Source organism: Engystomops pustulosus, chromosome 1 (assembly GCF_040894005.1).
Source record: "Engystomops pustulosus chromosome 1, aEngPut4.maternal, whole genome shotgun sequence".
Taxonomy (NCBI): Eukaryota; Metazoa; Chordata; class Amphibia; order Anura; family Leptodactylidae; genus Engystomops; species Engystomops pustulosus.
Genome location: NC_092411.1, coordinates 169,687,843 through 169,703,145, shown reverse-complemented (window position 1 = coordinate 169,703,145; position 15,303 = coordinate 169,687,843). Strand labels below are relative to the sequence as shown.

At 42.6% G+C, this 15,303-nt stretch overlaps 1 protein-coding gene across 3 annotated transcripts in view; it reads left to right on the top strand.

Annotated features, from left to right (window-relative positions):
* Positions 1 to 15,303, top strand: part of LONP1 (lon peptidase 1, mitochondrial) — a 562,611-nt gene that overhangs the window by 472,280 nt on the left and 75,028 nt on the right. For all 3 annotated transcript variants that reach the window (XM_072113845.1, XM_072113844.1, XM_072113842.1), the window contains exon 15: positions 12,269 to 12,434. In XM_072113845.1, coding sequence (XP_071969946.1) covers positions 12,269 to 12,434 — 166 coding nt within the window. The remainder of the gene's footprint in view (positions 1 to 12,268; positions 12,435 to 15,303) is intronic.

Genomic DNA, 15,303 nt, shown 5'->3' with positions numbered 1-15,303 from the left:
AATGAACTATAGTTGCTATCATTCTTCTCAGCACCTCGTAGGCTTGGCTGGCATAAGCAATGACATGCTCTTTGCCATTTTGAACTTGGGATAGTACTGCACCAAGGGTGAAAGCTGGAATCCATTGGCTGTAATCAGGATATGACAGGATCGGAGGTTGAATCAGCAATGACTTCAGCATCTGGAATGCTATCTCTTCTCTTTCAGGACAGTCAATAGGAAGTCTTCCATTTCAGTTTTCCTTGGGGCTTCCACATATGAGTTCTGTCAATGGTTCAGCCACTTGTGCAAAGTGTGGATTGAAGTGGCGGTAATATCCAGCAAAAATAAGGAAACTTCTTACTTCTTTTACGTTTTTTGGAGTTGGCCAGTTCTGTACAGCAGAAAGCTTTTCAGGATCAGGCTGTATTCCTTCAGCGCTGACAATTTGGCCTAGGTAACTGACACATGGCTTTAAAAGATGGCATTTGGATGGCTTGATCTTTAGATGTTGAGTGAGTAACATGAATACATCTGCCAGATGACGTAGATGATCTTGATGAATGTGGCAGGGGCATTGCACATCCCAAATGGCATGCTGTTAAATTCATACAGTCCCATTGGAGTGATTAATGCAGTCTTTTCTCTGTCATCATTTACCAAGGGTACTTGCCAGTACCCACTGGTCAAGTCCAGAGTTGAATAGTAGGCAGCAGAACCGAGAGCTGTAGGGGACTCCTCAATGCGTGGAAGAGGATATGCATCTTTGTGTGGGATGTTGTTCACTTTCCTGTAATCCACACAGAATTGAACATAATCATCTTTCTTCTTCACTAGAACTAATGGTGCAGCCCAAGGACTTTGGCTTTCTCTGATAACATTAGCATCCTTCATTTACTTTATTAGCTTCTTCACTGGCTGGTAAATTGCAGGAGCTAGAGAACGATGTATTTCTTTGATAGGTGGATGATTACCTGTGTTAACATAATGCTGAAGTAAAGTTGTCTTTCCTAATTCTAATGTGGCTTACTGAATGCTTGGTGGTGACACTTGGTAATGTTAAGAACTACATGGATTCTTTCAACAGGAATGTTAGCATCTCCCACATTCAGTTCAGTCCACCATGGTGTAGAAACAGATTTGACAGAATCTTTGGTACTGGCTTTAACTGGTAGGCAATTACTTCCTCTGACAGTACATCCACTGGTTACCAATACAACTTGTGCATCACTAAGGTTTAGAAGCCGGACTGCAAACTTACCATTTGAGATAGTGACAATGCTTCTTGCTGCTTTCACCAGCGGTTGACCATCTATTTGTAAAGAGCCAAGGAAGGCTTTATAGTCCTTATTTTCTATTCCATGGACTGGCATGGTACCAGACTAGAGTTCCGCTGTTAGGCTACAAGTTCACTGGACATACATCCTGTATGCGAACTAGGCAGATCTTTCCATCCTGATTGAAAAAACTTCTGCTGGGCACATAGCTTTTGGATTGTGTGATGAATTGTTTCCTTGTAAGAGAGAGAGACATGCAAAGCATCAAACAATTCAATGAAACAGTGACAAATTACATTAATTCCTAACACTACAGCTGAAGTAACTCCTCTTCCTGCCTCAGTGACCATCACTCCCTGTTGAGAGAATTTATGGTCATTTCAGCAAAAGAAAGGAAGGGAAGGGGGAATTGTAGGAGAAAGAAAGTTGTGAGTGTAATAAGATTTAACTTTTATTAGTTTATTTAAAATCTCGAGTATATTCTCACACTATAAAATAAAGTGTCAATTTAGCAACTAGTATGGCATTATTGTGCTTGACCATACTTTGTCCTTGCCACATAAGTAATAATTTTGTACTTAGGGATATAAGTTCAGGTGGGAGTCCCCTTATATTTTATTTTATCCCTTCTGTAATTATAACTGATGCCCACCGATAATTCCTTGTGGGGATCAGAGACAGTGTAGGATAATAGTAATCTGTTGTGGAGATCGCAGGGAGTAGTTGTGTATCTGTTTTCTAGCACATCACGGCACTGTGCTTCTGCTAGCTATTATAGCGCAGGGAGATCACGGTAATGTAATCAATACGCCTTGTCTCCTATTGCTGCAGTAATGTAAGTGACTGTGGTCTCAATAGCGTGCTGCACTCTCTAAGAGACCAAGTCACTTACATTACTGCACCACTGAGAGGTGCTGGACAAAAGCTGGGTACCTAGAGAATACATGTGGCTAGAAAATCAAATAATTAGGGAACCACCCTTGAAAAGAAACTCAAAACAGATATATGAACACCTTCTCTCCCTCCAGACAGCGGGCCCCCCTTCTTATATGGCACAATGGGAAAAGGACCTAGAGACCCAGTTCACAGAAAAAGAAATAAAAGACATATTGAAGGGGCCCGTGGTGTCTCCAAATGCATACGTATACAAGAAAATTTTTAACTCCTGACTTGGATGTACAAAACCCCACTTGTGTTACATTAGATTGAGGACTTTATCCCAAAAGTATGCTGGAGATGTCAGGGGTCAGTAGGGGATATCCCCCACCTTTGGTGGACCTGCCCCCAGATAAAGAACTACTGGCAATCCATTTTGTCAGAAATTAATAAAATCTGTCTACCAGCTCTGAAGCTAGACCCAAAATTTATATTACTATGGGTCCCAAATTACATACATATACCCCAAAAGGAGAACCTTCCGACGTTTCTACTAACAGCAGCTAAACTATTAATCCCTCAGCTTTGGTTGTCTTCCAGCGTGCCTACACAACACATGTGGGCACAAAAAGTAGAGAAACTATAACGCATGTAAGAGTTAGTCCACTGGGATCTAGGTAAGAGGGAGCGGTACCTCAAAGTGTGGGCCCCATGGAGGGATTAGGTGCCTAAAAATAGTACTCAACATAAGAGTTAATGGCTGTTATGGAATTAGTCCCAAGCCCACATTACGCCGAACCCACCAGAAGATGGAAATCTTAGCCGTAACCACCCTTCCAAATTGAAGTTTGAAATAACGACTGAAACGCAACCCAAGAACATTTAATATCATTACCACTTATACTCCCACCTTCCTTCTCCCCCTTATGTCTCTCCAGAGACAGCAGAGTGCCCCCATTAATAAAATGTCCAGCAGAGGGCCCCCATTAATAAAATGTCCAGCAGAGGGCCCCCATTAATAAAATGTCCAGCAGAGGGCCCCCATTAATAAAATGTCCAGCAGAGGGCCCCCATTAATAAAATGTCCAGCAGAGGGCCCCCATTAATAAAATGTCCAGCAGAGGGCCCCCATTAATAAAATGTCCAGCAGAGGGCCCCCATTAATAAAATGTCCAGCAGAGGGCCCCCATTAATAAAATGTCCAGCAGAGGGCCCCCATTAATAAAATGTCCAGCAGAGGGCCCCCATTAATAAAATGTCCAGCAGAGGGCCCCCATTAATAAAATGTCCAGCAGAGGGCCCCCATTAATAAAATGTCCAGCAGAGGGCCCCCACTGAGGAACCGTCCGGCAGGGTGCCCCCACTGAGGAACCGTCCGGCAGGGTGCCCCCACTGAGGAACCGTCCGGCAGGGTGCCCCCACTGAGGGACCGTCCGGCAGGGTGCCCCCACTGAGGGACCGTCCGGCAGGGTGCCCCCACAGAGGGACCGTCCGGCAGGGTGCCCCCACAGAGGAACCGTCCGGCAGGGTGCCCCCACAGAGGAACCGTCCGGCAGGGTGCCCCCACAGAGGAACCGTCCGGCAGGGTGCCCCCACAGAGGAACCGTCCGGCAGGGTGCCCCCACAGAGGAACCGTCCGGCAGGGTGCCCCCACAGAGGAACCGTCCGGCAGGGTGCCCCCACAGAGGAACCGTCCGGCAGGGTGCCCCCACAGAGGAACCGTCCGGCAGGGTGCCCCCACAGAGGAACCGTCCGGCAGGGTGCCCCCACAGAGGAACCGTCCGGCAGGGTGCCCCCACAGAGGAACCGTCCGGCAGGGTGCCCCCACAGAGGAACCGTCCGGCAGGGTGCCCCCACAGAGGAACCTCTTAACAAATAGTTTGTACTCGCCCTCCACTGCTGTCCTCAAGCCTCCTTTTCTCCCTGCAGCAGGTCCTTGGGTTCCCGGCGGGGCTGGCAGATGCATGCCTATGCGATCTGCCGGCAGGCAAACTATGACGTCAGCAGGCAATGACCACTGCCTCTGTCGGCAGCTTGCATAGACACTGACACTGCATCTGCTGGCACGGCGTGGAACCCGAAGACCTTCTGCGGGAAGAAGAGGAGGCCGGTGAACAGTGCTGAAGGGTGAGTACTAATTTTATTTATTTTTTTAATTCCTGAGTATAAGCACGGTGGGGCTTTTTCAGCACAAAAATTGTGCTGAATATCTCAGCTTATATTCAAGTATAATACGGTATTAAGCCAATTTTTCCTTACTTTATGGCGTAATTTGTGCCAGAAAATGCTTTCCGACACATTTTTCCACCTTGTCTGACTAAGGGGAAACGGGTGGAAAATAGCTTGTATGCCAAATATTTTTGTGGCACACAGTTTAGAACACCTCTATGAATGATAAAAGAAGACTGCATATTAATATAATATCACAGTGATAAATATGGCGCAGTAAAAAAAATAGTGTTATCTGTCTTTGTGGTAATACCTAATTTATATATTTTTTTATATTTGCCAAATTTTACATTAATATTTTTCCGTTGACAAAGCTTTTTGAGAGCTTATATTTTCTGAGAATAGTTGTTTTATTCAGTGCTATGATTTTGGAGTGCATAACCTTTTTGATAACTTTTAAGTACATTGTTTTTGCAAAGGTGGACCTTTTTAGGAAAGGGAGACATCGGGGTCTCTGCCATGAGAACATGTTGTTGGTCAAGCATAAGGACAATAGGCATGCATGTTCTTATATTGACCACAGTTCATAGAGAGACCAGCAAACCCACCCCTGTAGGAGGCATCACCAACATTGCATATAAAGTTGGAAACGTCAGCTCACCTTTACCAGTATAGTATCCAAAAGTATACAGCAAGGGCCACCTCTCTGCACGGGCAAATACAACTTGTGGAAAAGACAATTCACGGTCCAGCTAAAATACAGATGCAAATCTTCTTTATTGAAATAAAGTCTATTTGGTCATCATGAAGGGCAGGGCCCGAGTACCTCTAATGTCCCACGTATTGTACCAGGGCAACATTTTCCTTGGTAGGTACCCCTAACTGGAGGACGAGGAAGGACTCAAAAAAGATGCAGAGTCTGTCACAAAATAGGGAAAAGGAAGCACACAACTTATCAATGTGACACCTGTTCAGAAAAACCTGCCCTCTGCATTAAAGTGTGCTTTAGAATATATCATTCACCTGCGTGTCAGTTATACCATATACACTCCCCGGACAGTACACACTATCATAGTATGTGCGGGACGGCATAGACGTCATAGTGTGCTGCGGCTGGCGTACACAGACATGCCGTTGCCGACAGAAGAGGAGAAGACTTGGGCAGATGCTGGATGGCTGTATATGGGAGCAGATGCTGGATGGCTGTATACGGGGGCAGATGCTGGATGGCTGTATACGGGGGCAGATGCTGGATGGCTGTATACGGGGGCAGATGCTGGATGGCTGAATACAGGGGCAGATGCTGGATGGCTGAATACGGGGGCAGATGCTGGATGGCTGAATACGGGGGCAGATGCTGTGTGGCTGTATATGGGGGCAGGCTGGATCACTATTTTCTGGTGGGCTTGCTGGCTATATATCAGGGGCTTGTTGGTTGAGGGCATGCTGGGCTGGTTATATACTGGGGGCATAGGCTGGTATATACTAGGGGGCATGATTTGGCACCAATATATTTCCTACCCTAGGCTTATACTCGAATCAATAGGTTTTCCCAGTTTTTTTGTAGTAAAGTTGGGTACCTTGGCTTATATTCGGGTCGGTTTATACTTGAGTAATATGGTAATTTCTTTACCCTGGCTACCACCTCCTTCCACAAAATACTTCTTCTCTTCCAAGTCCTACAGAAGTTTATATCCACATGTGGGGCCAAAACAAAAATGGGGAAAAAGTTATTTTTGAGGCAAAAAATATTCATTTTTGCAGGTTTCAGACAAAATTTTTGAACACCTGCGGGGTCCAGACACTATTTTGCACCTTTATAAAATGTGTGAAGGGTGTAGTTTCCAAAATGGGGCCCTTTTGGGGGGTTTTCCACTGTTCAGGTATCTCAGGGGCTCTTCAAGTGTATCGAATCGTAACAGAAAGGTATTCCAGCTAAATATGTGCAAAATCTCGGTGGTGCTTCTTCCTTTCTATGTCCTGCTGTTTGCTAGTGAAGCAGTTTATCAACACATATGGGGTATTGAGAAATTGGGTATTAAATTTTGTGCAGCATTTTATCCACAGAACGTGTAAATAATTTGGAACATCCACTGAGCCAACAATAATTTACATTTCAGAATTGTACCTGATTTTGTTTTAACTCCTGTGAAACAATTAAAGGGTTAACAAATTTTATTAAAGTTGTTTTACATTCTTTGAGGTGTACCGTTCCTTAAATGGGGCCATTAACAGGGGTTTTCTCTCATGCAGGCCTCTCAGTCAAACTTATCTAGTCCCTCATACCTTGTATAGTTATAAGCCTCCTATCTTCCTAAAAAGAAAGTCTGGCTGAGGTAGACAGTCACACCCACCCATCCCCATATCTCAGTGCCTGATACATCACTGTGAAAAGGGAAGGGTTGGGCATGGCCACTGGCCAGAAGATGGCCTCAGTGCAGCTTCCGTACCTTCAGAATTTTAAAAACACTCGGACAACCCATTTAACCCCTTCCCGACATTTGACGTAATAGTACTGCATTGCGGGAGGTGCGTTCCCGCAAAATGCAGTACTATTACGTCAAGCTTCTGGCACCGGCTCCTAAACGGAGCCGGCGCCAGAAGCTGCGGGTGTCGGCTATATGTTATAGCTGACACCCGCCTCTAACACCCACGATCGGAGATTTCTCCGATCGCGGGTGTTAACCCCTAACACGCCGCGGTCGCGCTGACCGCGGTGTGTTAGAGGCATTTAAAGTTATTTAAAGCTGAATCGGACCCCACGCGGCGCTTACAGGGGGGGTCCTCTGCTCCAATCGCAGCCCCCGGGACTGCCGGTGCCCGGGGCTGCGCGATCTTCCTCCCGGTGCCGGGTCCGTGCCTTCTGGCAGGACCCGGCTGTAAGACACTGGGCATGCGCAGCATGCTCAGTGTCTTACATTACACAGTGCAATACATCTGTATTGCACTGTGTAACCTGTAAAAAAGCTTGAACAAGTGATCAGAAGATCACTTGTTCAAGCTTAGATGTCAGTAACTGTAAAAAAAAGTAAAAATAAATAAAGGTTTTTTACAATAAAAATAAATAATAAAAGAAAGTGAAAGTCCCCCCAAACACCACATTTCCCTTTACACAAGTAATAAAGTATAAAAAAACACTAAATCACGAAAAAACCCCACTTATTTGGTATTGCCGCGTCCGTAACAATCTGTACAATAAATCCTAATCATAATTGGACCCGCTCGGTGAACGTGGTAAAAAAAAAAAAAAAAATTGCCAAAAATGAAAACTTTTTATCAAATTGCTTTACAAAAAATGTTCTAAAAAGTGATCCGAAAAAGTTACAAGCATCAAAATGATACCAATAAAAAAAGCAACTTGTCACGCAAAAAATAAGCTTACAACCAGCTCCGTAAACCAAAAAATACTATAATTATGCCACTATAAAAATGGCATAAAAAATTTTCTATTCTAGTTTTCCTTCAATAAAATTGGACAAATAAAAATAAAACGATATAAATGAGGTATCACCGTAATCGTAGTGATCCGTAGAATAAAGATAATATATTATTGTTATGCTACAGTGAACACCCCCCCCCCAAAAAAATGCTAAAAATCCAAAACAAGAATTGATGATTTTATTTTCCTCCAAACGTAAAAAGTTAATAAAATTGCTTCAATAAGCTAAAAACCCACTAAAATTAATTTTTTTTTTACAGTGCATCTCGTCTCGCAAAAAATAAGCCCTTATTTGTCTAAATTGCTTAAAAAATAAATAAAGATTGTATAGCCTATTCCCAACGAGCGTTGTTATAGAACGGTGCGGCGGGTAGTGACTTTCCAACACCGGTCAGGGTAAGATGGCGGCTGTTCACTGATCGGGGTAAGACGGCGGCTGTTCCTCACAGCCATCCATCCTGCCCCATGGACCAGAAGGGTTACGTCCCCCCAACACACCCCCAGTTTATTATCGCTGCTATTGGCTCATCAATTCAGACGAGCCAATAGCAGCGAATTTACTTATGACGTCAGTAATACCGGTCACCATGTCTGTAGACACGGTGATCGGGGCAGGGTGGCGGCTGTTCCTGACAGCCACCAATTTTGCCTTGCGGTCCAGAGGGGTTTTGTTGCCCCCCTCTGTCCCTGTTTGCCGCTATTGGCTGGTCGATTTGGTCCAGCCAAGAGCAGCAATATTCGTCACAATGGGCATGGCTAGGGTGAATAAGAGCAACACTTGGCGATAATTTCCCTACTAAAACGAAGATATGGTACAAAAGTGCTGGCTGTGCACATTGTTCAGATGATGCTGTACAACTCTTACGAGCTGTTCCAATGTGCATGTCCTGCCGTATCATTTCTCCGTTTTCAAGAGGAAGATATTAGGAAACTAATATTGGTACAAGAAGGACGGGGCCCCAGTACCTCTGGTTTAGATGTTCCTGTGTTTTGCCAGGACAGCATTTTCCCGGTGAATTCTGCTGCTTCTAATGGTAGGACTCAATAAAGAGTCTGTTCCAAAAGAGAAGTTAGGATGGACACTACATACTACTAAGAGACCTGCGACACCTCCAGAGTGACAAAAGTTTAGTTGGTCCCTTGATATATACTACCTCCTTATACACTAGACATTCACAATTCACGCCCAACCTATTGTGAATTAATTTCGGTAAAATGAATAATTGTAACAACTGTTATGTCCCGTTGCTCCCTATACCCCTCCATTATTTCATAAGGGGCGCCACATAATGGGCACTGAACGTTCCAGAAATAATTGCAATTTCCATCTTGGACTCCATTGCACATCATATTTGGAAACCACCTATATGTTCAAAATGCTCATTTCACCACGTGTATTACACTACACCACATATTACACCTTGCTATATTCCCCAAGGGTGTACATTCAACAATTAGGGTCACTTTTCGGGTTTTCCTCTGTTTTGGTACCACTACGGCTCTCCAAATGTATCCTGACACATGTGAAGGATTTCTTACAAATTTGGCCTCTAAAAGACAAACATCCCTCTTTTCCTCTACTGTGCGCCCATAAAGCATTTTATATGCACATGTGGGGTACTTCTACACTCGGGAGAAATAGTTTTACACCTTTTTTGGGGTTATTTAATATATTATCCCTTGTGGCTTACATAAATTAGGGGTAAAGTGACAATTATTGGAAAATTTTCACCTTTTTAATGATTAGGGCCTAATTGGATCATTCACCTGTAGGGGCAAATACATATATTACACATTGCAAAATTCTCTAAGGGGTGTGCATTCAAAGATTAGGGTCACTTTTCGGATTCTTATCTGTTTTATACCACTAGGGTTCTCCAAATGCATGTCAAACATTTGTGTCAAATTTGGCTTCTAAAAGGCAAACATTCCCCTTTCCTTTTACTGTGCGCCCATACAACATTTTGTATACACATGTGGGGTACTTCTACACTCGAGAGAAATAGGTTTACACATTTTGTGGGGTTATTACTTTTTTTTTATCCCTTGTGGCTATATAAAATTAGGAGTAAAATGACCTTTATAAGAAAATGTTCACCTTTTATCTATGTAAGTCCTAATTAAATCAAACACCTTTACGGACAAATACACATATTACACCTTGCTAAATTCTCTAAGGGGTGTGCTTTCCAAAATGGTGATACTTGTTGGGGTTCCGCTCTGTTTTGGTACCACTACGGCTCTCTAAATACATCCTGACATATGTAAAGGATGTCTGTCAAATTTGGCTTCTTAAAAGGCCAACGCCCCTCTTTCCCTTCTGAGCTTCACTGCGTACCCATACAACATTTTATTTGCATGTGTGGGGCAATTTTATACTCGGGAGAAATGCTAGTACACATTTTTTGGGGTTGTTTCATCTTTAATGCCTTATGGGATACAAAAATTAGCCGTAAAAGTGACTTTTTTGGGAAAATGTTCACCTTTTTCCTTTTAGGGACCTAATTGAAGCAAACACCTGTAGGGGAAAATACACAAATTACACATTGCTAAACTCTCCAAGGGTGTACTTTCCAAAATGGTGCCTCTTGTTGGGGCTTTCCTCTGTCATTAGGGCTCTCCAAATGCATCCTGACACATGAAAACTTCTTCAGCCATATTTGCCCTGCAAAAACGAAACAACGCTCTTTCCATTCCAAGTGCCCCCATGTGCCCGTACAGCAGGGTACAGTGACAAAATGGGTATTGGCATACTCAAGAGGAATTGCCCTCAACATTGTAAAATGCATTTTCCTTTTTAACCCATTGTGAAGGTGCAAATTTTAGTGTTCAATGAATCTATAGTAAGATAAAATTACATTTCTCTAATTTCACTTTCATTTATCTTTCACGCTCATGAAACGCTCAAAGGGTTAACAAAATTCCCAAAGGTTGTTTTGAATATTTTGAGGGGTGTAGTTTCTAAAATGGTGTCATGTGGGCCTTATAAGGTCACTTCTAACTAACTAAATTGACCCTCCAAAAGTAGGTTTTGATGATTTTCGTGAAAATCTGAAAAATTGCACCTAAAGTTATAAGCCTCCTAACATCCTAAATAAAGGAAAGGATGTTTGAAAAATGATGCCAAGTTAAAGCAGACATATGGAAAATGTTAGTTATCAAGTTATTTTAGTGATATGACCAACTTTCCAAAAAGTAGAAAATTTTGAATTTGGAAAACATTGTTTTTTTCAAAATTTTTGCCAAATTTCCATTTATTTCATAAATAAATACTAAATATATTGATTAAATTTCTCAACCAGCATGAAGTACAATGTGTCACGAAAAAACAATCTCAAAATCAACTGGATATGTTAAAGCGTTCCAAAGTTATAACCACTTAAATAGACACATGTCAGATTTTTAAAAATGGGCCGTGTCAGGAAGGTGAAAAGTGGCTTCAGCGTTAAGGGGTTAAGACAGAGGATGATGAGGTTAATCATAAAGGGCAGTGATGGAAACCCTTTTACAGACAGAGTGCTCATTTATTTATCAAACAGTGGGTACATGGAAATTTAAGCAGTAACTTATTGTCGCTGCTCTGTCACAGATTTCAATCTTTTAAGTGTCTTGAGGACACCAGATGGAGAAAGATGGAGAAATTCAGATTATTATAGTAGCTTCCTTCGAAGTTCTCCTGAATCAGGACCAAGAGCAGGAGCTCCAATGATAATGATAACCTTGCTCTGTCCACACCTTCTCCCTCCTCCAGTAGTCCCAGGCAACAAAAAAATGCAACACTTTAAAGTACATCTACCACCAAGATAAAGGATTGTAAACCAAGCACACTTACATGCTGGTGTGCGCCCCCTCTGTCAGGATCTGATCTATTTTTTAACTTCTTAGGAAGTTTTTTTGCAAATGAGTCTGAGGAGCTCCAGGCTCCATAGTTGATAAGACAGGAGCCCCTCAGGCTCATTTGCATATTTTGTAAAGCTTTTTAATTTAACTATATTAATTTGACTATATTCCTGCTCTCTAATGGCTAAATTCTGCATTTAGATTTGTTGGAGAGTGAGAATAAGGTTATATCTGATAACTACATTTAAAAAAAGAAAGAAATCCAAACACATGCTTTCTGTTCTGCCTGCTTAAATTAAATCGAGTCTACCACCTCCCATCTCACTCACAAGTAAATCCAAAATTGTTATTTATATCTCTTCTGTTTCTCATCAATCTTTCATTTTAGAAAAAAATTTATTCTGTCTCTGTTCAAATCGTGTCTGTGTGATCAAATTAGGGCTGAGCAGCATAAAAAGAAAACAAATGCATCATAAATAGTTTTATATATATTAATACAGAATGTTCTACAAAATCACAAATTACTGAAAAACTGATCTTATGCAATGCTGGTTTTACATTGTGTAGATTGGGCAGACTTCCTTCTAACAATGTTACATTTTGTAAACTGTTTACTGTAGTAAGTAGCTGAAAAATATGTAAAAGGCAAGCATGGAAATAAATTTCTCTTCTGCTTCTTGTGCCTAAGGTTATGCGTAAATCTGCATACAAGATTGTAAATGGAGAAGCTCAATACGTTGAAATAAATCCTTCCAACCTCCAAGACTTCGTAGGAAAGCCAATCTTTACTGTGGATAGGATGTATGATGTCACTCCACCTGGAGTGGTGATGGGCCTAGCATGGACTGCCATGGGTATGTACATTAAAAAAATTATTCCTGCATTTTTTTTTAAACCAATTCCTGTATTTTTAAATACCTAATTGGGCTTCTACTTTCCATGCCAAAGATGTATCTCATATGTTTTTACAGGGTGGCACCTCTATGTCCAAGGACTTATGAGATACATCCGGTCTTCTGAGGGCTATAACTTCGGATCTGTGGAACCTAGAATCTTACTTCTTTCACAAAATTCTAACATTCTGTGTGCAAAGTTTGAATTCCGGGTGTGATTATATATATATATATATATATATATATATATATATATATATATATATATATATATATATCACTCCTCTGGTATCCTGGCACCTAGAAACACAATTTAAGATATAAGTGAAAAAGGAGATTATCATGTTTCATACTTTTATTTCACACAATTCTAAATTATTTACACCTACGTTTTATGGCGTTCTTACTTAAGTTTGTATGAACAGCGGAAGGTTTTGTTATTGTGCAGCAAGTACAATGGCACACATCTAACAGTGACCTTAGCTTGGTTTATGGATATATAGTTTTTTACTTGGGTTACCGTTGTCTTACAATAATATGTGTACAATAATATATCTTTGTGAAGCAAATTTCTACAAATTTGTTCGGTGCACCCTGAGGATTTAATGTTCCCTTTGCTGCATATTTTGGTAAATATACACATGTGGGGAATGTGTGAACTACTCACATCTTATGCTACATGCACACTGCAGTGTGCCCGTAGCACGGCGGGCACACAGCAGCGCGGGGAGAGGAGGTGTGCGCAGCTCACCCCCGCCCCTCTCCATAGCGATGTATGGCCGCGGCGCCGTAATACGGGAAAAGATAGGACATGACAGCACACGTGCGTCACCTTACCGGTCCCGTAGGGCGCCGTGAGGCCATAGAAGTGTATGGGGGACGCATATCGGCCATATATACGTCGGCCGTATATACGTCCCCCATACTGTAGTGTGAATGTAGCCTTACTGTTTTAAGGGAAGTATTTTTTCTTTATATAGGATTTTTTACATATTTTAGTGGAAATTTAGAATTTTCATGTAATTTTTGCATTTGATCACTGGTAGGCTGTGGTTTAATATGATTTTAACAGAATAGGAGCGCATTTTGCGCAATAGAAGAGCATTTTCTGCTCACTGCTTCCTGGATATTTCCGCCACTGAACTATGTGACCTAGAACTCAGCGGCGGATATATCCTCTGCTGACGCTGTCACTGTAAATGAAGTAAGACGGGGTTACAGACCAGCAAGGATGGCGAGACCATACGGGCAACATCCTCCCCTCTGACATCACAGGAACGATCTGATTTGTCCTGCGATGTTGATTGCTGTCATTGGCCAGTCATTACAGACTGCCTTATGACAGTGACCAGTGACTAGGGGTTGGGTAGATATAACTATGCCCTGCTATAGCTATAACTATGCTTCAGAACATACTATTACCCACATCATCCATCCCCACCTAGTTTTATCCCAGTGTATTCCCATCGTCCATTTTTCCCTGTACTATCCCCCCATCATCCGTTTTCCCTTCACTTCAAACTGCACTTTTAAGTGCTCTGTAATACTCCCTTTTAAGTGCACAGTATAAGTATCACTCTGTGTTTGTTGAAGTAGGAGGAAGAGTAGGAGTAGTATTAGGAGGAGTGTAGGTGGTGCACGCCGTGTTTGGAGGAGATAGTAGTGCACGCCATATTTCGAGAAGGGAGTAGTGCAAGCCATATTTCGAAAAGGGAGTAGTGCACGCCATATTTCGAGGAGGGAGTAGTGCAAGCCATATTTCGAGGAGGGAGTAGTGCACACCGTATTTGGAGGAGGGAGTAGTGCACGCCGTATTTGGAGGAAGGGAGTAGTGCAAGCCGTATTTGTAGGAGGGAGTAGTGCACGCCATATTTGGAGGAGGGAGTAGTGCATGCTGTAATTGTTGGAACATAGAGTGAAGTTATCAGATCAGAACCCTTCCTCTGGAAATCCATATTAGATCAAGTGATTCTAGATAGTGTAGTGCAGTATGTGTGTATTTTATGGCAGCTGAAATTGAGAAATTAAGCAATTGGGACTTCTATGTGATCTCATAAGTCTCAGAACTACCAAATAAATTAAGGGAAGATTTAGAAATGCACATCAGTTTAGAAGAAAAAAAGTTTAATTAGTGGGGAAAGAAGCACTTTGTTCTGTCACTGTGTATTTGACCATAACAAGACTCCAATCCGGCGTTGAAACGCATTGTCTTATTATTAACCTTTCACGGCCTGAGCCCTCTCCATAGTCGGTAAATCTTTGGTGCATAGACTTTGGTGAAAAGACTTACTTGTAACACCAGTAAGCTGCCTGCAGCATGGGAGCCGCCATGTTGCCGATAATCATCACTCCTCGTGACCTCAACGGGGAGCGGCAATACGTTGCCATGACAGCTTCAGGTTTTCTTGTTGTTTTCTTGCAGGTTGGACTTGTTGCAGCGTGATACCACCAGGTCGTTCCACAGGCACGACTTTGTCCACGATGGTGGCCAAGGCATAGTACAGAATCGTAAGGCTTTCTCGTGGTCAGGAACGGGCAGGAGGTCGAGACGGGCAGCACAGAATCCGAGTCAGGACGTTGCGGCAGGTTAGGACAGGCAGCACGAGATCGGAATCAGGAAAGGAATCAAGGTCACAACGGGAAATCAGGATAATTGCAAAGGGCTTGGAATACAGCTTTCTATTAGGCATAGAAGAACAAAGATCCAGAAGGGGACACAGGAAGGGGCTCGGAATTTATCAGGGAAGGCGGCCGGCCAGTTCCAATTATCAGCACGCTGGTCATTTAAATCTTTGCAAGGCAGCACGTGCATGCCCTAGGACAGTGGTGG